Source organism: Leishmania mexicana, chromosome 30 (assembly GCF_000234665.1).
Source record: "Leishmania mexicana MHOM/GT/2001/U1103 complete genome, chromosome 30".
Lineage (NCBI taxonomy): Eukaryota > Euglenozoa > Kinetoplastea > Trypanosomatida > Trypanosomatidae > Leishmania > Leishmania mexicana.
Window position 1 is genome coordinate 494,898 of NC_018334.1, and position 20,942 is coordinate 515,839.

A 20,942-nucleotide genomic window follows, 5' to 3' on the forward strand; every position below is an offset into this window, starting at 1 on the left:
TGTTTTCACAGTGGAGTGCCTCCGTCCAGAAAAAAACGAAAGAAAAAGGTATAAGTGGTGTATCAAGTAGCGCAGCTGCTTGTGAGTCACAACAGCGCCAGAGGTACTCACAGATACGCCATGGACTTTGAGATGCGCCATCGCCAGTCAGCATAGGGCATCAAGCAATCGTGTCCGTCATTCAAGCCCACAATGACGAGACATAGTGAGCACGCTATCGATACGCAACAAAAAAAGCCGTAGCGCCGCTACCCACCCATTCGACGCCTCGACATGAGGGCCTCTGCTTCCGAGCGGCTGCGCTCGAGCAGCGGCGGGATTGCCTCCAGCTCCTTCGTGGACTTCTCGATGACGTCGGCAATGTTCCCCTGCATCCGCGCCAGCATTTGAATGCGGGCGGCGCGTGCATCACGGCGGCGTTTGCGCTCTGCTTTTTGCTTCTCGCGCAGTGTTTGCAGCTCCATCACCATTCGCAGCTCCCCCGACTGATACCGCTCCACCTCTTCACGGAGGCGGTGTACCTCGTGCCGTAGCTCAATCGTGCTCAGCTGCTCCACCGGCCGTGATTGGAGAGCTGAAGGAGCGCGGCTGTACTGGCTGAGGATGGAACGTTCCGCCGCATTCGCTGCCGCTGCAGAGGTCGCTCCACCGCCGCCACCTCCAAAGCTCGGAAAGCCACTAGTCCCTGGACTGTGCGGGTACACGTCCACCGACAGTCGAGACGCGCTGCCATAGACGGTGTTTACGTTGGTGGTAATCGTCATCGCATCCTCGTTCGTCTGAGACCTCACCTCTGCATCGGCAGCACCTGGCGCTGAGTCGCTGCCAAAGACGTCTTGCACGCTGAGCGTGTGTTGCGCGTGTTGCAACGGCGCACTCGTAGATGCTAAGAGAGGTTGCTGGGCTTGGGAAAGATTGGAGTTAACGATGGGGGAGGCGGATGGCAGCGGTGTGGATACATTCAGCTGCGACGCCGGCGATTGGGACGGAAGGAACTGCGTATGGGTGAAGAGGAGACGCTGCTGGGTAAGCAGCTCCTGCTCCTCAGCGCGGGCCTCCGCTGCCTCCAGCCTCTCCCACACTTCTTCGAGCTCGTGCTTCTGCGCCAGTACCATGTGCTCCGCCTCACTTCGCCGGTGCAGGGCGTCGTTGAGCTGTTCCTCCAGCTGGTGTGTCTCTTGCCGCTGAGTTTCCAGCTCGTCTGAGACGGCGCACAGGCGGGCCTGGAGGTCGTCATACATTTCCTGCGTTATCATTGGCGACGACAAAGGTTGACATGGCGACACAGCAACACCTCTCAGTGATCGCTGCCGCGGCGTGTCGCTGGCGGAGCATGGTGCGGTGCCAGTCTCCTCCGTTGACGGTGACGGCACCACAGTCATGTGCGAGTAGTCGCCAGGCGCGGTTGCAAGGCGGCTACTTTTGGCTGCTTTCGGTGTTATAGAGACGGCTGTTAGTGATGGCGAGCGGCGGCGCCACTCACTTGCCTCGATGAGAAGCTCAGAGATACGCTGGTGTGCTGCCGTCAGCTGATCCTCAAGCTCTTCGACGACGCTGCGGTCAACAGTGTCGCGCGGGGTCGACGAGCGCCGCGCATACCGGCCAGACCCAGCCTGGGATGCTCCGTCACTTTGTGCACCGTCTGCCGTGGCACGCCGCGAGGATGGCACATACCAAGAGCCTCTATCGCATCGCTCCTGTAGGAGGCGGTCGCGCTCCTCCGTGACGCGACGCAGCTCTGTGTGTTTCGCATTCAGTTCATCGCGCAGCAGCTGCACTTCCGCCTCTTTCGGGTTCTGCTGAAGGGCGGCGGAGAGGCGGGCCTCGAGCAGCCGCGTTTTTTCTTCTGCATCCTCTGCGCGCTGCCTTGCGGCTGTGACTTCAGTGACTGGAACAAGGGCTGCATTGCTCACACCCGTAGAAGCCGCAGCCGCAGCTTTGGGGCTGAGCTGACGGTTGTTCGTGGACCAGTGCCCCCCAGTGCCGTGGTCGCTGCCGCCACTGTTGTTGGCGCTACCAGATGATTCCTTGCGCAACTCGGCAAGGTTCAGCGCAGATACTGCACGATCCTGCGGGGTAGCGGTGGACACCACCGCCGACGGCACCAGTGCCTTCGCCACTGTCGATAATATCAGACTCGCAGAGCTGGAAAACTCTATTTGTTTGCCACGTGGCTGGTGCGTGTACACTCCTATTCGCGGCGCTTCTTCCTCTGGCAAGGCGCAGGCCACCCACGATGTGGGCACGACCAAAGCCGGCACAATAGTCACTGCACCCTGCGACGAGTCCTGCGCACCGCGAGGAGGCGAGATGGCCAGCGCCTCAGCCTCGGCTATAAGAGCATCTACAGCGGCCAGTTCTTCTTCGGCCATCTGCACGTACTCCATTTGATCCTTGCGCTCCTTACGCAGAGCCGCCTCTGCCACGGAGTCGAGCTTCTTTGCTGGCGGCGATGCGATCTCAAGTGCCCGCGCCATCTCCTTCGACTGCCGCGCAGCACCTGGGCTCTGCGATAGTGTTGCCGCGAGCGCTTGCTGCGTCGCCTTCAGCCGCCGCTGAGCCTCTGTCGCCTTGGCGAGCGCGTCGACCCACTGGTACAGGGTGGCAGCGGTCTTGTGCTCCTTCGCGACAGCCGCCACGGTCGGCCACGACTTCAGAAAACGCAGTACCCGCTGTGTATCATCGACTGTCACACTCACGGACTTTACGGCAGCCAGTCGTTTGGGTAAAGAGACTGCCTGCACTATCGCGTCATCAAATGACGCACACGTGCTGTCGTGCAGCGGGGCCACAGCAGTTTCTATGAGACTCACCAACGTCTGCGAAGACGAGCTGCTGTGGCGCCGCTGTAGGTCGGCCCATGCGAACGGCTTCACTGTTCGCAGTCCGGCGCGTGCGAGTAGCAGCACCTTCTCGGCAGCGTCGGCGGCCTTCGCCATGTCATCGACGGTCCTTCGAGCCGCATCGAGATGCTCCTTTAGCGGAGACGGTTCCCGCAGTGTGTTAGGTTTGGTTGCTGATGTGACACTGCTGTTTTTCTCCTGCATATTCTCACGAAGAAGCTCGTCGATTTCTCGTACTCGGTCTCTGCTAGATCCGAGGCCTGCTTTGAGGCTGTCTCGATGCTCTTGCATCTCTCGTAGCTCTTTGGCTGTCATCACTGTGCCCACATCCTCCGCGGTTAGAAGCGGCGTAGCACTGCCGCCGCTGCTTGCCCAGTTGGGTGACGGAATAGATGCAGTGAGAAGACCACTGACGGAGGGGTCAGAGACGTCGACCAGGTGCCCAGTAACCAGTCCGCCGCTCTTGCTCGCAACCTGCAGTGTCTGAGGAGCGAGTAGGATGAGCGGGCGTGGCTGTACAAGCACGGCGACGGTGCCGTCACTTTGGGTCATGGTAGGCGTAGAGGCGACCATACCGACAAGGCAATGGCTTCTGTCCGCCGAGGTGAAGAAGGCAACGGCCCTGTGCGGGTTTATGGTGGCCTTTGCAGGCGCACCTGTCGCCGACGGCGAGGACATCCCAGCGATGCAGTGCAGAAGGGTATCAAACGGCAACTAACGCGGACTTCCACACCGACGTGTCATGTCAGCATCGTGTATGGAAGAACGAAGCAAAAAAAAGTTTGAAGAGGAGGATTGTGGTGGAGGCATGCGTGTCTTCGGCGATCACAGAAGACACGGCGCATACGACTCCTTGCCGGCTGAGATGACCCGTTCGGCTTTCCCAACCCCAAAGGACCGATGAGGCGTAGATGAGAGCCATGGGTGGAGGCAGCACAGCTGTGCGCAGCCCCACGTCAACAGACTGTCCGCTGTACGTCCTCGTGCCATTGACGTGGTGGCGGGCTGGGGATACACCTAAGAGCAGGCCATCCCTGCCTCAACTCGGAATGCACACACACGCGCACGCCCTCGTCGCGTATGTGTGTTTTTTTTTCTTTTCCCAGACCTTCCATGATGGACTCCTGAATCCATGAGCGAATGAGAAACACACGGTAACGGAAAACAAATACGCGATAAGCGCGCATCCACACCAACACACACACACACACAGACACAGACACACAGACAAACCGATAGAGAGGAAGACAACAGTCAAAACGACCCCAGCAATGTTGGCGCATGATGCTGGCTTCCACCACTTAGAAAACGAAGAGACACGCCGCCCATCAACAGACAGACGCACCAACACGCAAACATCCGAGCGCAACGAACGCTTGAAGAATTACGACAAAAAAAGAAAAAAAAACGAAAAGAAAACAGCAGCGCAGCGCGCCACGTGCAAGCAGGGGTTATTGGAAAGAGTTGTCCACACAGCCGCGGCGTCCGTTCGTTCTCAGCGCCGTTTTCTTGTATGCGCGTGTGCCTGCTTCTCTGAACACCTCATGTGGTCATCCTTCATCGATTGCCTGCGGTCACCGTTCACACCTCCTCCCGCCCGTGCCGTCCCCCCCCACACACACACTGGCAGGAGAGACAGAGACGAAAAGAAACGCCTGCCACGCCATCACGCAGCAGGCTTAACCGGAGAGCGGAAGGGACGCGATGGATTTGCTGATGTCTGAGCTGCCTTTCGCAGACGCGTCATGCAGCCAAGCATACTCCTTCTCTCACATGGGAGGCCTGGGTTCAGGCGAGCTTCGATGACGCGCACGTAGAGGGGGTGGGGTGGGAGGACGGCGCAGCGCGCTTCCCATCTTAGCCTTCAGCAGTCAGGAGACTCCAAGCCTGACACCAGCACAACCGCCGCCGCGATCCAGCACAGACGCACCAAAGCAGATATAAGAAGCACGAGGTGGGGGAGAGGAGTGAAGGCGACATACGCGAACGGGGAAGGCACACGTACTCGCACTCACGCAAAGAAAAAAAGAAGAGGGAGAGAATAATCAAAGGCGGGCCTCAGCGTTCATGAGAGCTCTTCTGCCAAAAGCCGTCCTGGTCGCTAGCGCGGCGTATTCCTTTGTCGGTGTGGTCCATCGTGTGTGCTTGTATTGTGTGTGTGTGTGTGTATCACACATCATGTGTCACCATGTCCATGCAGTAAAGGAGAAAAAGCAAACAATAACAACGAAAGGAAGGGAGGGGCACACACAATCCGACGATCATTTTAGAATTTGTATAAATATAAATGACATCTATCTATGTAGATAGATATATAGATGTAGATATAGATCAACATATATATCTGTAGATATATATACATATCAATGACACTTACATGCATATATAGATAGGTATGCCTATATATAGAGAGATGTGTATATATTTATACATATAACGGTGCCGTCCCGATTACCACAGCACCACAAAATACAGCACACATACACGCACAGACACGAGAAAGCAATGCCATCATCATCGTCATCATCGTCACATGACTCAAAAGGGAGAAAGGGATAGAGGTAACGTAAAAGGAAAAGGAGAGAGTGGCAGAATGGCAGAGTGGCGGAGCCGTGGCGCTCCAACAGAAGGTGAAACGGACACAAACACGTAGAAACAAAAAATAGAAGGGAGGTGAGGGAGAAAGGAGGGAAGGAGACCAGGTCAAGCGCACGGCGAGGCATCCATGTCAGCCGCTGCCCTGAAGCGAGGAGACAGCGAGCAAGACCCCCACCTCAAATCCCCCCTTATGTATCCTCTTCAAAGTACCGCCTCAGCTCCGGACGCCCTTTGATGCTGGCATGGACTCCATCCAGCACGAGGTTCGCAGCCTCGGACTCGCGGCGCAAGATACGGATCTCCTTTTCTAGCCTGTCGATAATCTTCGCTAGCTCGCGGTCATCCCTCGCATGGAAGAGAGCCGGTATGCTACCGTTGAGGGTACTGCCGTTCACCATCACCTCTTTCTCAAGCTCGACTTCCGCCCGGCCCCCTTGCTTTTTGCCATTCTTGTCGTTCGGCTTCTTTTTCTCATTTTCATTGTCGAGGGCGGCTATTAGCTCGTTGAGCTCCTTGCATTGGCCGTCCGGCTCCATCGACGGCTCCACCGCCGGAGGTAGTCCCACCTTGTTTGTGTCCGCCAACCTCGCGGCAGCGGCCGCAGCTTCCTTAGCCTCATCAATCTCGCGGTCCTTTGCAGCAAGCTCAGCGTCTTGCGCCGCCAGAACTACCTTGGCATCTGCCAAGTCCTGCAGTGCATCCGCCAGAACGCCGCGCACATTCTCGAGGTCGTCCTCCAGGCTCTTGATCTTGCCATCTGCCTTTTGCTGCTCTGCGAACATGGCGGCGCGGTCCTTCAGAGCCTTCTTGAGCTTCTCCACCTGCTCAGGCGTTAGCGTCACCACCGTCGACGCCGGCTCGTCGTAGTTAACAAGGATGCTGCTGTGCAGAACGATCTTGCTGTCGTCGGTGAAGACCCACGTGTTGGCCGTACTGTAGACATCCTCGTGCAGCGGCGGCGCACCTGGCCGACCACGAGGTGTCGCACGATTGGCGCCGTTGTCGGACTTGCCGCCCCTCGGGCTCCAGGCGTTCTTGGCTGAACTTCCCCCTGGCGACGGCGCAGGGGAAGCCTTTGCTGCGCCGTTGACGTGTTTGCCGTGGTCAATGCGCACCGGCGAGTCGCCCAGCTGCCTTTTCAGCCGCGTTTCCTCGTCCTTATACTTCTCCGCCTCGTCGCGACGCTGACGCAGCGTGTCCTCCATCTTCTCAATGTGCTTCTTCTCACGGGCCCGCGCTTGATCGTAGAGGCAGATGTCGACGCTCGCCTCACTGGTGGCCAGCTGCGCCGCGACCCACCGCTGCACAATGCCCAGCGCGCGACTGCCCTCCATCGAGTCTCTGTGAGTGAAGCGAGGGTTCAGCAAGTAATCCTTGCGCAGACGGCGGCGCGTCGGGGGCGAGATTCTCTGTGAGTCGAACTCTTCCAGCCTCTTTAGGAACGTGCGCTGCCGGATCACCTTGAGAATGTAGTTCCATTCCAGGATGCGCTCGCCCAGCGTGAGCATCATGGCCTCCGTCACGAGTTTCACGATGTCTGGCGGCTTCACGTAGCTGCGAATCTCGCGCCAGTCAGTCTCATCCATGTTCCTCACCTCCTCCTTCGCCTCCGCTGCGGCCTTCTGCGCACGCGCCGCATCCGCCTCATATGCGGCACGACCCTCTTTGTAGTGCGCATGCTTCTCTGTGAGTGTCTTGTTCAAGTCCTCCATTTCTTCCTCCGCCTCTTTCCGCATCCTCTGCAGCTCCTTCAGCCGCTTCACTGCCGCTGCGCGGTCGGCTTCCGACACGGGCAGCGCCTCCGGTGGCATCTCTCCGCCGCTGCCGGTCCACAGCATCAGCTGCACGAGACGCGGGCCTGGAATGGCGGCGACAGTGCCAAGGCCCCACTTCCAGCCCTTGGTCTCCTCGCAGACATATTCAAAGGCCACCAGGTCGTTGACGGAGACGCGAACGTGGGCTACACTGCTGATCTTGGCGAGCACTGAGTGATGCGTGTCGGTGGTGGAGGGCAGCACCTTCGTGGGAGAGCTCGGCTTGCGCGGCGAGGCGTCATTCTTCTTGGCGGGCATTGTACGTTCGGGTATCTTCCTCGGTTGGTGCGCCGTGGGCAGCGATTGGACGAAGAGGGTGAGTGGGCAGAGAAAGCAGAGAGGTCCAACAAGCAACAACAACAAAAAAAAGAATCCACGGTGCACGAGAGAGCTCCGGAATGGGGGGGGAGCGTGTGTGCGTGCGTGTACGCGCGTCTAGGCTGAGGAGTGGGGGGAGGGAGGAGGGAGGAGGGAGAACAATGAGCAAGGAAATGAAATGAAACGAAGCGCACGTGGTGATGGCACGTCAGGATGGACAAAGGGCGCTGCGTCTTCGTCTACGAAAACGAGCAGAAAGCGGAGAAGAGGACGAGGAGGGGAGGAGGGGAGGAGGACGAGGAGGGGGGAGGGGGAGGGCACACCAGTAAGCGGAGGGGAGAACGGGCGTCAATGCAAAAGGAGCCACACATACACATAGATAGGTGTCAGGGGAGGGGGGAGATGGGATGGGATGAGAAGAAGAAAGAAAAGTGATGTCGCTGCGCAAGCATACACACACACACAGAGAGAGAGAGCACGGAAGCGGGCAGGAATCGCGGGCGTGTGCCAATCCACCATATAGGCGAAACCGAAGAGAGCAGAGACGGAGACCGGAAATCAGAAACGAAAAGGTGACCTTGTGCGTCGACACAGATACGCTGCGAGTGCCGTCGGTGAAAACAACAACAACAGCAGCAACAGCAGCAGCACACACAAAAAAAAAGACAGAGAGAACGATACCTCCGACTGTGTCCTACCCTCGCTTGAGAGCTTGATGCACACGCACGATCTGTGCCAGGGACCAAGCAGGGAGCGTGACAACTCGCGGGCAAAGAACAACGAAGATGCCCCCTTCACACTCCCTCACACACACACAAGTAATATAACAGTGCACAGGCGTCGTTCCGCAGTTGGCGACTTCAGTGGTGTCGTACAACAACACACCAAAAAAAGCGAAGCCAAGATGAATGTGGTGGATGCGGCTTCACAGTACTGCAAGCGGTGCGGAGGCTGTGTGAAATCAACTATGAAGGGTCTGTGCTGATTCGCCTGTATCTGGCAGAGATGAAATAGAGGGAGGGACGGTGAGGAAGCCGGAGCTTCGCGGTGAAGCGGTGAGGAGGGGGGAGGGGCGGTGGCGGAATACCAGGTTTCCTTCCACATCGAGCTATGCGCCCAGTTTTCCCGCATCCGGTATCACTCGCCATCGTTATCATGAAGAGGCGGACAAGAAGCGGAATGAGGAGGAAATGCACAAATGTCGGAGGAGGGCATGTCGTCACACATGTGACGAGGCACAGGCATGAAGGTCCACGAGCCGGTCACTGTGCCCGATAGCGTTGGAGCACCCGCCGACAGCTCGATTGGGCCGTGTCCGGTATGCCTCTTGGAGAAAGAGAACGACGCGCTATGGCCAGTGCCACCCTCCGTCGTTCCACCACGTGTAGCTGAAGCGCTGAGTAGTAGACGACGTCCATCACCGGAGAGGTATCGGCGTATGCCCACGGGCATTGATGGCATAGGCCTCTTTTCGTCATATGTCAACCATCCTGCGCGTCATCACGCACCGTACTCGACGGCCGCCGGGGCAACTCTCGCTGCATTCCCCCGCGCCAGCAGAAGTGCTTCAGTGCAACACACATAAGATAAAGCACCACAAATCAATACTCGCCCGGAGGCCCAGCTGGTAAGCCTCTTCATCCGCTATTCTGCCAACGAACCTCGCATCATCATCCTAAACAGTTGTTCACCATCACTGCCGAGCGACCCCACCAACGCGCTAAAAGCGGATCCCTGGCGCTCCACCAGCTCGCGCGGCGAGCCGAACTCGAGAACGCGGCCCTGGTCCATGACGACGATGACGTCGCAGGCGGCGACGGTGTGCAGGCGGTGCGCGATGGTGACGACGGTGTAGTCGCGGAAGGTGTGCTGCACGGTGCGCTGGATCTGGCGGTCCAGCGCGGGGTCGACGTTCGCGGTGGCCTCGTCCATGAGCAGGAAGGCGCTGCCGCGCTTGAGCAGCGCGCGCGCCAGGCACAGCAGCTGGCGCTGGCCCACGCTGTAGTTGGCGCCGCCCTCCTGCACGCGCCCGTCCAGCCCGCCCGCATCCCCGCGCACGCGCTCCTCCATCCCCACCTGCCGCAGCGCGCGCCACACACCCGCGTCGCCGCACCGCCCAAAGGGGTCCACGTTGCTGCGCACCGTGCCGTCGAACAGCAGCGGGTCCTGCGGGATCATCGAGAAGAGCCCGCGCAGCTCGCGCACGCCGTAGTCGCGCGCGTCGCGCCCGCACACAAGCATGCGGCCGCCGCACACCTCCACCAGTCGCAGGAACGCCAGCAGCAGCGTCGACTTCCCGCTGCCGGTGCGCCCCACAACGCCCACCTTCTGCCCCGGCGCCACCGCGAAGCACACGTCGCGCAGCACCAGCGGCAGCCCCAGTCGGTACCGCATGTCCACGTGCTCCAGCACAAGTGATCCGAACTGGGTGTTGCCTGATTGACGGATGAGAAGCGGCGAGCTTGAGTTATCCAGGCCAGCAGGTTCCTCACACTCTGCCAAGGCCCCGGCATCCCGTCGCTCAGTGCCGTGTGCATCCTCATTGATGCGCCGAACCTCCGCTGCGACGGCCTCCTGCAAGTCCTCGTGCTCGATGTGGTCTGTCATATAAAACACGCGCTCAATGCTGTTCATATCCGCCTCCACGGAGGCAAGCACAGTGACGATGCCGTCCAGGAGGCTGCTGATCTCGAGGGCCAGGGTGAGACTGAGGGAGAGAAGGCCGATGTGCGACGGCAGAAACGAGAGGTGCATGGCCGCTACGGCTCCCAGTGCCACGGCGAGAGTGATGGAGGTGCTCAGCAGCTGGATGCGCACAGAAAGCCACAGCTCCGCGCCGAGTTGCAGGTACGAGCAGGTGTAGACGACATCAGCACATCGAATCGCCTTCTGGATGACCGCCGGCGCAGCGCCGTACGCCTGCACCGTCCAGCGACCACCAACCGCTTCCTGCAGGACAGAAAGCATTGGGGAGTTGACTCGATTCACGAGGCGCTTGATCTCGCGGTTCGCGCGTGCGTAGAACTTCAGAAGGTAGTAGTACGCCACCATGCAGGGTATAAGGATACCAAGCACGAAAATCTGCGTTGCCACCATCATCGCCACGGTGGAGAAGAACGTGGAGACGGTGGAGAGTAGATAGCTGTAGCTGCCTTGCAGGTCGCTGTCGATGTTGCCCATGTCGTTGGTAAAACGGTTGACAATGCGGCCGAGTGGCGTCGTGTCAAAGAACTGCAGCGTGGCGCACGCCACGGAGCGGAGGAGGTCCTGGTGGACCTTGCGACTGGCTCGCCGCATCACACTCATGGAAAGCCAGTAGCGGAGTGGCGTTGTCAGCGCGCTGGCAAAGGAAAGGCCGACGTAGATGAAACTGTACTGCGTCGCGGATAGCGGAAGCCACTTGGTGGACCACAGCGCCAGCCATATGGAAGTCGACATCATGACCACCTCCGTCGCGAGATAGAGTGCCACGATACTCGCACACACGCTGACGCCGCCGCATGCCTTCATGTAACGCACATAAACGTCCCACCCCACTGCTCCCCTAAAGCGTTCCTCTTCTGTCAGCAGCTTTCCTTTGTCTTCTGAGGCGTGCCCCTCTGCCTCCGAGACATCTGTCAACGTCGTATCCGCTGCCGGAGGCTCTTCCCTCATCAAATCACTCAACCTCTTCTCCGCTGTGATGCTAGCCACAGGGGGTTCATCCTCAGCAGCACCCGCAGTGCCCTCGCTAGCAGCGGCGCCACGCTCGCTCACTTGCCGCGCTAGGTGATCCTTGCAGTAGGCCTCACTACTCCCTTGAAACGCAACGCGGCCGTCGGCGGTGAGCACGACGACGTAGTCCGCGTAGGCGGCGGCGCCGACCTGGTGGGTGGCCAGCACGCGCGTCTTGCTGGCCAGCGCGCCGCACACGCACTCGCGCATCACGCGCTCGCCCACCTGCGCGTCCAGCGCCGACAGCGGGTCGTCCAGCACGTACACGTCGCGGTCCGCGTACACGGCGCGCGCAAGACCCACGCGCGCCTTCTGCCCGCCGCTCAGGTTGATGCCTCTCTCGCCGATCTCCGTCCCCGCGCCGTCCGCCAGCAGCGCCAGGTCCGAGGCCAGCTGGGTGCTGCGCACCGCGCGCTCGAAGGCCGCCGCGTCCGGCGCGCCGAAGAACACAACGTTGTCGCGCAGCGTCGCGTTCATGATCCACGGCTGCTGCGGCACGTAGGCCACGCTGCGCGAGCACGCCACGCGGCCGCGCGTCACCGCCAGCGCGCCGATCAGCGCGTCCAGCAGCGTGGACTTGCCGCTGCCCGTCGGCCCCAGCACCACCGTCAGCCGCCCGCGCGGCACGCGCAGGTCCACGTCCGTAACCAGCGTCTTTGTCTTGAGAACGTAGATGGAGTCCTCGTTGAAGGTTATTTCAGCGATGCCTTTCTGGGCAGACGACGACAAGGGCTGCGTCACTGGATCTGCCGGAGCTGGCACTGCGGGTGAGGGTGAGGGCTGGCGATCTGGCAGCGAAGCGTCGGTTTCGGGTACCGGTGACCGATCGACAGCGACGTGTCCGGCGCTATTTGCCTCCGGTGCGCCTTCCGTTTTCGTAAGCTCCTGAGCGACATATGTGCTGAGGTCTGCGTGCACAAACTCGGCTGCAACGTCATCAGCTAGAGCGGATGACGGTGTCTGCTGCTGGGCGTCGTCGGTACCTGTTGCGCGGGAGACGTCCGTGTGCATTGTGCGACTCGCTGCGAGGGCAATGTCTTCAACGACAGATTCCAGCTCATCGTCGGCGTCGAAGAACATGTTCAAGCGCCGGAGCGAGACGAATAGCTTCGTCATGAGCTGCAGTGCAAACGGCAACATGGAGGCGAGGCCCATGAGCAGGTTGAAGAGCGCAATCGCTGGGAAGACAATAGTGGGTGTCAGGGTATGGCCGGCCACGCTAAACGTGAAGAAGACGCTGGCGATGACGAGGCCCGGTGTCGCGTTGAACTGGAAGAAGACCATCATGATGGCCCTCTGCAACTTCTCGAGATGCGAGAGCTCCACGCGGCGCAGCTTCTCGATGCGGGAGATGAAAAACGGTTCCCACGACATAAACTTGGCGACACGGATGCCGGAGAAAAACTCAGTCGTAGCCTTGACGCGGTGGTCAGTCGCTTGAGCTTTGCTGCGGTAGCTTGAGCTCATCTTTCTCACGATATAGGTTTGCAGGGGCATGAATACAAGCGCCACCACTCCGCCGACGCACACACTCACACCCAGCAACACATAGAGCTGGTAGAAGACTATGGCCAGCATGAACGGCGTGGAGGCCAGGGTCCAAAACATCATGATGAACCGGCCCATCACCTCCACATCCGTACTCATAAGGTTCGTCAGTCGTCCCGCATTGAAAGCGGGGTGGTGGGTGGCCTTTGGGGACATGGTGAAGACCTTCGCAAACAGAGCGGCCGAGAGGGCGTTTCGCACCTGCAGAGAGCTACGACGGCGCACGTGGTACTGCTTGTTGCCAGCAAGCGTCTCTCCAACCATGGTGACGAACATGAGCGCCGCAAGCCATACGCCGCGCTGCCAACCGCTGTCAAGTGAGTCCGCACCGCTGGAACGCTGCACCGACGCAAAGGAGAAATCTAACGAAGGAACGGGGGAAGTGATGGTGGCGGTGAGGCCAGCCTCGCCCCGATCTTTGTGCTCGCCTACGCCGCCAAGGTACGTCACAAACCACTTCAACAAAAGAGGAGTCATCAGCTGGCATCCGCTTCGGATGATGCCGAGAACAACAACGTGCAGCATGCTTTGGCGGAAGAGCGTCCACACCGCCCACCACACCTGAATGGCGCAGGGACACTGCTGCGCGGACGCCGGCAGCTCCTTTAGCAGCGCTCGCGTGGATGAAACCTGGCTTGCGTCACCCCGGAATCCAGGGCGGAACACAACGTCCTCGACTCGCTCGCACGTCAGCACCGTGTCGTCCTCCACGGGGTCGAACAGGTGCTCGCCATCCACCTCGCCGCGGTGATACGCGCCGGGACCGCGCTCCGGGACAGGGGCACTGCGCCCGCGGCGCAGCAGCCACCCAACGCAGCGGCCAACGCAGCAGCCACGGCGCCGCGACGGGGCCACGCGCCACTCCACGCCCGCGTACAGCCGCCCCGGCGTGCCGTACTGCTGCACCGCGCCCACCCAGCGCAGCACGCCGTCGCTGGCGTCGTCCCAGCGCACGCCGACGCGCGCGCCAACGTAGCCGTCCCACGCATGGCGGCGCGCTTGCTGGCGCTGCAGCTCCGCCGCCAGCACGACACCGGCATTGTAGGCGCGGTACTGTCTCGTTGGCTTTGGCAGCCCGCTTTCTGTCAGCTGCTCTCGTGACGCCTCGCGGATGTACTGCCCAATCCACTGATAGAAGAGCGTGCCGAGTAGCCAGCCAGAGCGGTCCTCCGGCTGCTCCTCGTAAGGCGGTTCTGTGCCCCACAAGTCGCTCACTCGCTGTGCCCATAGGGAGCGGGAGATCTGCTGCGCCCTATCGCGCTCCTCGAACTCCTCGAGGTCATGCTCTGCAGCAGATGATGGGAATGCGATCACCTCTGCTGCCTCCGCGCGCAGCGATGAGGGTGACGCCGAGGAGGATTCGACCATACGCACCCCAGTAGAGCAGGGACAAGGTGCTGCCCCTCTCGACAGCGCCACAACAAATCACCGAGCAATGAGGTTAAGAGATGGTGAAGAACAGATGCTACAAACCTTCGTCGCTAGCACAGACTGCTCGAGTAGCTCTTTTGCGGAGTTGATCACTCAATAGTTCCACCCGCGTGTGGAGCTCTCGGATAGACATGCCCAATACTTATGTATGATTATACAGAGTTATATATCGCTATAACCACGCAAAATGTGTCAAGAAACGGAGCGAAGGAGGAAAGGTAAAAATATAAATGGAGAAGAGCACATCAAGACGCGGAAGGGATGAGGTGCGGCCTGACTGAGACCGCCGCAGAACGTGAGGCGGAGGGAGGGAGGTGGGGGGAGGACGGGGCTATGTCACCGCAGGCGGCACGAGTGGAGACGTTTGAGAGGTGCAACCGCCACTGCAGCAGCACCAGCAGAGAGGCGAGAGGTGGGGAGAGGTGCGGCGGGTGATACAGCTGAGCAGGTGGTGAACAGAGGCGGATAGACAACAGGGACAGAGAAGAGAATGACGATGGAAGTGATGCAGCACAGAGGGAAAACTCAGATAGAGAGCACAGCAGGTGGCCACGGCCATGCGGGAATAAAAAGTTGACGATGGGAGCTAACCCAATGCACCCAACAAGAGCATCTAGCAGGTCCGTGCAGTGAACACTTCTATTTCTCTCATGTCACGTCTTTCCGCCTCTGAAGGGGCCCGTGGATAGACGCCGCGTCACCGAACGGCGCCGAACACCTCGCAAGGGTGTGCTCGAGAGATCTTCTGCCCGCTCAATGCAACTAGTTTCAATGTGTATGGGAAGGCGAAAGGGCTGATAAAGACTCGGAAGAAAACTATGAACTGCATCATTGCTTGCGCGGCGGCAGACGAAGGCCGGCATGGAAAGTGGCGCACTGGAAGGGATGGAGGAGTCATTTGCGAAGGCGCATGCCCACTGGCATGCGCATCACTCCTACCCGCCCTCCGAGGCCAACAAGACAAGCACGCGAGCACCACAAAACGCCTCGCACTGTGTGTGGGTGGGGGGTAGGACTTGTGATGAGAAAAGCCAAAGACACCACTGGCTCGCCTTACATGATGTCATGGTTGGTTTTCTCCAACAGAGAGCTAAGCAAGCGCCATCACTCCCCCAAAAGCAGAGAGTCGTACATCATAGGGATGCAGGGCGCGAAAGAGGAAGATGTGGAAGGGACGATGGCGCCGGTGAGAGTGAAGGAGAAGCGACACTGCGGGCGTGCACGGCTACTAGGGTCGATTCGGCGACCACCAGAGAGTACATACCGCCACACCGCATGCGTTTCCCTTCACATCAATGCGGCAGTCAGACCTCCCACGCTGCACTTCAGCTATGTAGCTTTACGCATCGCAAAGTGTCTTCTCAGTTTCTGTGCCGCACACACGCCCACGCGAACCCGGCGCGCGTCCGCCCCCCACGCACGTGAGGCGGTGGTCCATCGCTCAATGCGAACAGTGAGACAACCGGGTTCACCAGAAAACCGCTAACGTAGACACCCCTGTCCACGTTTATGCCACGTGCTACCAAGGGCGGCCTCCTCACATGACAACCGAAAACCATAGTGCTTTCACTTGTATCGGGAGACCACAAGTGAGCGTTGCTGCCACCGCACACGGTCCCTGCTAAACGAGAGTCAAGCGACCGAAGCTAAAAAAAATGATCACGAGCAGCCCTCCCCAGATGGTGGTAGAGAGATGTGCAATCGAATCCATAAAAACATTTGCCTGCAAGCCGCCGTCACTACCAACATGGTCTTTGCTCAGCAGGTGGCCACAACACAATCAGACCAAGCTCCGTCAGCACGCCACCCGTCCATCGTCAAGCAGCGCTACACTGACAACTTATCAGGCCTCCCCCCGCCACTGCTAGACGAAACGCCTGCTGCGCACCTTTGCTCAGCGACCCCACCAACGCGCTAAAAGCGGATCCCTGGCGCTCCACCAGCTCGCGCGGCGAGCCGAACTCGAGAACGCGGCCCTGGTCCATGACGACGATGACGTCGCAGGCGGCGACGGTGTGCAGGCGGTGCGCGATGGTGACGACGGTGTAGTCGCGGAAGGTGTGCTGCACGGTGCGCTGGATCTGGCGGTCCAGCGCGGGGTCGACGTTCGCGGTGGCCTCGTCCATGAGCAGGAAGGCGCTGCCGCGCTTGAGCAGCGCGCGCGCCAGGCACAGCAGCTGGCGCTGGCCCACGCTGTAGTTGGCGCCGCCCTCCTGCACGCGCCCGTCCAGCCCGCCCGCATCCCCGCGCACGCGCTCCTCCATCCCCACCTGCCGCAGCGCGCGCCACACACCCGCGTCGCCGCACCGCCCAAAGGGGTCCACGTTGCTGCGCACCGTGCCGTCGAACAGCAGCGGGTCCTGCGGGATCATCGAGAAGAGCCCGCGCAGCTCGCGCACGCCGTAGTCGCGCGCGTCGCGCCCGCACACAAGCATGCGGCCGCCGCACACCTCCACCAGTCGCAGGAACGCCAGCAGCAGCGTCGACTTCCCGCTGCCGGTGCGCCCCACAACGCCCACCTTCTGCCCCGGCGCCACCGCGAAGCACACGTCGCGCAGCACCAGCGGCAGCCCCGGCCGGTACCGCATGTCCACGTGCTCCAGCACAAGCGACCCCGCAGGCGCAGCAGCAGCGGACTCTCCGTCATCGACGGCCACCGAGAGCGCGGTGCTGCTGCACGCCTTCACAGCGCTCTCGGCGCCACACATGTCCTCCGCCGGCGCGTTGTCCGTGTAGTACAGCACGCGCTCGACACAGTTCATATCTGCTTCCGCCGACGCCCCTATGCTGATGAAGCGCGACAGGACCATAGTGATCGAGGAAGCCTTCGTGATGCTGAGCGCGAGAAGGCCAAGGTTAATGTGTATCCATGGCAGCTTCATTGACAGAACGCCGAGCAGCGCCAGCCCCGATACAGCCAAGTTGCCCAGCAACTCCACGCGCACCAAAAGCCACCGGTTGCCCATGCACTGCATGTAGGCACAGGCAAAGACGCCGTCCAGCCGCCGCAGTACCTCGCGCATCATGTCCTGCTCGCGGCCGTAGGTGCAGATGGTCCAGCGCCCCGTCAGCACCTCATTCAGGATCGAGAAGACAGGCGAGTTGGAGATGTTGAGCAGGCGCTGCATCTCGCGGTTGGCAGCGCAGAAGAAGCGAAAGATGCGGCCGTACACCAAAATGCACGGCACCAGCACGACAAGGACGAAGGGTTGCGATGTCGTCATGATCGCAAAGTACGCCACAAGGTAGAAAAAGTAAAAGAGAAGAATGTCAACACTGACGCTCAAGTCCCAATCGATGAGGCTCATGTCGCGTGACAGGCGGTTGATGAGGCGGCCGCGTGGCGTAACATCGAAGAAGGAGAGTCTGGCGCGAGCTAACGAGCGCAGCAGCCCCGCGTGCAGATGGTAGGACGCACGCCGCGTTATTGCGAAGCACCACAACTCACGAAAAGGGGTGACGAGGATGGCTACAAGGACGGCTGTCACGTACAGACTGAGACGCAGGTGAGTGGAGAGACTTTCCAACATTCCTCCAGACCAGAGAGAGAGCCACACGTCCCCCCAGCGGGCAACTCCCTCAGTAAGGAGAAAAAATAGCAAAATGCTCCAGAGGGTCAGCCAGCCGCCACCGGCTTCGATGTAGCGCCGGTACACCTCCCACGGAACGGCGCCCCTAGCCTTCTCCTCGCCACTCTCCACGACCGTCACGTCCGGCGAATCCTCCGTCACCGCGTCACCCAGGGCGCCGTGCGCCGGTGGCCCCGCTGCGAGCAGCACACCACCGCTCGACGCCAGCGTAGGGGCCGTCAGCGGACGCTGCGGCACGACGCTCTCATCCAGCACGTCCTCCAGCTTCAACAGGTCAACGGCGGATGCCAGCTCGCTGACCGTGTGCGCAGCGTACTCAGACGCCTTGCCGATGCCGCTCACACTGCGCTCGTAGTGCACGCGGGCATACTCGCAGTAAGCGGCATAGCTGCCCTGAAAGGCGACGCGGCCCTCCTCCAGCAGCACAACCAAGTCCGCGTAGGCGGCGGCGCCGACCTGGTGGGTGGCCAGCACGCGCGTCTTGCCGGCCAGCGCGCCGCACACGCACTCGCGCATCACGCGCTCGCCCACCTGCGCGTCCAGCGCCGACAGCGGGTCGTCCAGCACGTACACGTCGCGGTCCGCGTACACGGCGCGCGCAAGGCCCACGCGCGCCTTCTGCCCGCCGCTCAGGTTGATGCCTCTCTCGCCGATCTCCGTCTCCGCGCCGTCCGCCAGCAGCGCCAGGTCCGAGGCCAGCTGGGTGCTGCGCACCGCGCGCTCGAAGGCCGCCGCGTCCGGCGCGCCGAAGAACACAACGTTGTCGCGCAGCGTCGCGTTCATGATCCACGGCTGCTGCGGCACGTAGGCCACGCTGCGCGAGCACGCCACGCGGCCGCGCGTCACCGCCAGCGCGCCGATCAGCGCGTCCAGCAGCGTGGACTTGCCGCTGCCCGTCGGCCCCAGCACCACCGTCAGCCGCCCGCGCGGCACGCGCAGGTCCACGTCCGCCAGCAGCGACTTGGCGCGCAGCTCGTAGTGCGTGTCCCCACCGCCGCTCTCGCGGCTGCTGACCGGGGGCAGCGGCACAGCCTTGTGGGAGCTCACCGTCGCGTTGCACAGCACAGCGGCCGCGTCGTCGCCCTCCTTCGACGCCAGCGCCTCCTCAAGGATGTCGCGTGCCTGCGCGTCGTCAGCGGCGAGGAAGGAGGTGAGGCGTTTCATGGACACGAAGAACTGTGAGTACTCCCCGACGAGAGTCGTGATGAACTCAAATGGAGTGTCCAGTAGGCTGAGCAGGGAGAGAGCGGGGTAGATGATATCGGGGGACATGGGATAGCCCTTGCAGTAGTAGGCCACCATTACCGCTGCTGTCGTGCAGCTTGGCACGCAGTGGGAGATGAGCGAGTTGGCGATGGAAACGATCTGGAATCGACGCACAGCACGAAGCTCCGCTGCTCTGCGCGCGTTGATCTCCTCCTCAAAGGTGTCCTCGAGAGTCATGAGCTTGATGGAGCGGATGCCGGAGAGGAACTCGTTCGTAGTGCGGAGTCGCGCATCCGAGGACTTCGCCAGATCTACGGTACTGGTGTAGGTCTTCTTTGTGAGAAAGACCTGTATTGGCGAGAAGAGTAGCAGCGCGAGGATACTGATGCCCGCTGCCCAGCCGATGCTTCGGTAGAGCATGTACACACTGGCACACAATTGAAGGGGCACCGTCACTGCCATCCACAGCACATTAATTGCCCCCTCCAAACTCGAAACATCCGTCGTGATGAGATTCACAATGCGTCCGGGGTTAAGTTCAGGTCGACGCAGTTCTCGCGACGCAATCCGCAGAGACTTGGCGGTAATGCAGGATGACAAGCCCGAGCGCACGGCGTACGCGCTGCGGGAGGCGACTTGAGCGTACTTTTGGAGGGCGAGACTGCGAACGAGCGAAATTGCAAAGAGGAGAAAGACACTTGCCACGGGCTGCCACGAAGCATCCATCATGCTTCCGCTATCCACGAAGCTGGACGACTGCGAAGACGAAGTAGCCGCGCTCGTGGCGCCGCTGCTTGTACTATCAGAAGATGAGGTGTCTGTGTCGCCCTGTAGTAGGCGGATGTACCAGCTGAGCGCCATTGGCGTCACCAGCGCAGAGACTTCTACTATTAGGCGCAAGGGCCCCAACAGAAGCAGCTGCCAACGGAGAACGCGGAGAAGGGCCACTGTCACAGACATGCACGTCGGGGGAGCGCGTACCTCCACGCAGCTCTGCTCTGATTGCACTGGACTGTTGATATCCGAGTCGTCAACAGAGTCCTCCCTAGTAATCGCTGCTTCCTGAGGTTCACCTCCCGGCTCATCACGCCAAAAAATCACGTCCTCGACTCGCTCGCACGTCAGCACCGTGTCGTCCTCCACGGGGTCGAACAGGTGCTCGCCATCCACCTCGCCGCGGTGATACGCGCCGGGACCGCGCTCCGGGACAGGGGCACTGCGCCCGCGGCGCAGCAGCCACCCAACGCAGCGGCCAACGCAGCAGCCACGGCGCCGCGACGGGGCCACGCGCCACTCCACGCCCGCGTACAGCCGCCCCGGCGTGCCGTACTGCTGCACCGCGCCCACCCAGCGCAGCACGCCGTCGCTGGCGTCGTCCCAGCGCACGCCGACGCGCGCGCCAACGTAGCCGTCCCACGCATGGCGGCGCGCTTGCTGGCGCTGCAGCTCCGCCGCCAGCACGACACCGGCATTGTAGGCGCGGTACTCGCGCATCGGGTGCGGCAGCCCATTCATGGTCAGCTCCTCTCGCGCCGCGCGGTGCATGAGGTCGCCAAGCCATGTATGAAAAAATGTCCCGAGTAGCCAGCCGGCCCGGTCCTCCGGCTGCTGCTCATACGCGGGCTCCGCCCCGTAAAGTGCATCCATTTCTCTGTCGACGCCAACGAATAGGAGTACATAGGCCTTTTCTGTGGCGCGTGGTCTTTTCGCAGGTGGGCAAGCGGTAGCGCGTGTGTGGCGAGGGTGCGAGAGAGGAGAGCGCGTACAAGGCCTGCCTGACGGCTCTTTTTTTTCGCGTCGGTGGATCGCCACGAGTCTGGGCGAATCGTACCAAAGAAGGGGTGGGGGGGGGGGGAAGTGACGAACCAGAACAAGTGCTG

General features: G+C 60.9%; 4 protein-coding genes across 4 annotated transcripts; all 4 read right to left on the minus strand.

The window, feature by feature from the left end:
* Window positions 1-248: 248 nt before the first annotated feature.
* Window positions 249-3,521, minus strand: LMXM_30_1250 (conserved hypothetical protein; the record flags this gene model as incomplete). The annotated part of the gene is made up of 1 exon (XM_003877594.1): window positions 249-3,521. The coding sequence occupies one exon, from the start codon at window positions 3,519-3,521 to the stop codon at window positions 249-251; it is 3,273 nt and encodes a 1,090-aa protein (XP_003877643.1).
* Window positions 3,522-5,629: 2,108 nt separating this feature from the next.
* Window positions 5,630-7,513, minus strand: LMXM_30_1260 (conserved hypothetical protein; the record flags this gene model as incomplete). Its single annotated transcript, XM_003877595.1, has 1 exon — window positions 5,630-7,513. One exon carries the CDS (start codon window positions 7,511-7,513, stop codon window positions 5,630-5,632), a length of 1,884 nt encoding a protein of 627 aa, XP_003877644.1.
* A 1,704-nt stretch (window positions 7,514-9,217) lies between these two features.
* Window positions 9,218-14,203, minus strand: LMXM_30_1270 (p-glycoprotein e; the record flags this gene model as incomplete). Its single annotated transcript, XM_003877596.1, has 1 exon — window positions 9,218-14,203. The coding sequence occupies one exon, from the start codon at window positions 14,201-14,203 to the stop codon at window positions 9,218-9,220; it is 4,986 nt and encodes a 1,661-aa protein (XP_003877645.1).
* Window positions 14,204-16,083: 1,880 nt separating this feature from the next.
* Window positions 16,084-20,709, minus strand: LMXM_30_1280 (putative p-glycoprotein e; the record flags this gene model as incomplete). The annotated part of the gene is made up of 1 exon (XM_003877597.1): window positions 16,084-20,709. One exon carries the CDS (start codon window positions 20,707-20,709, stop codon window positions 16,084-16,086), a length of 4,626 nt encoding a protein of 1,541 aa, XP_003877646.1.
* Window positions 20,710-20,942: the final 233 nt, after the last annotated feature.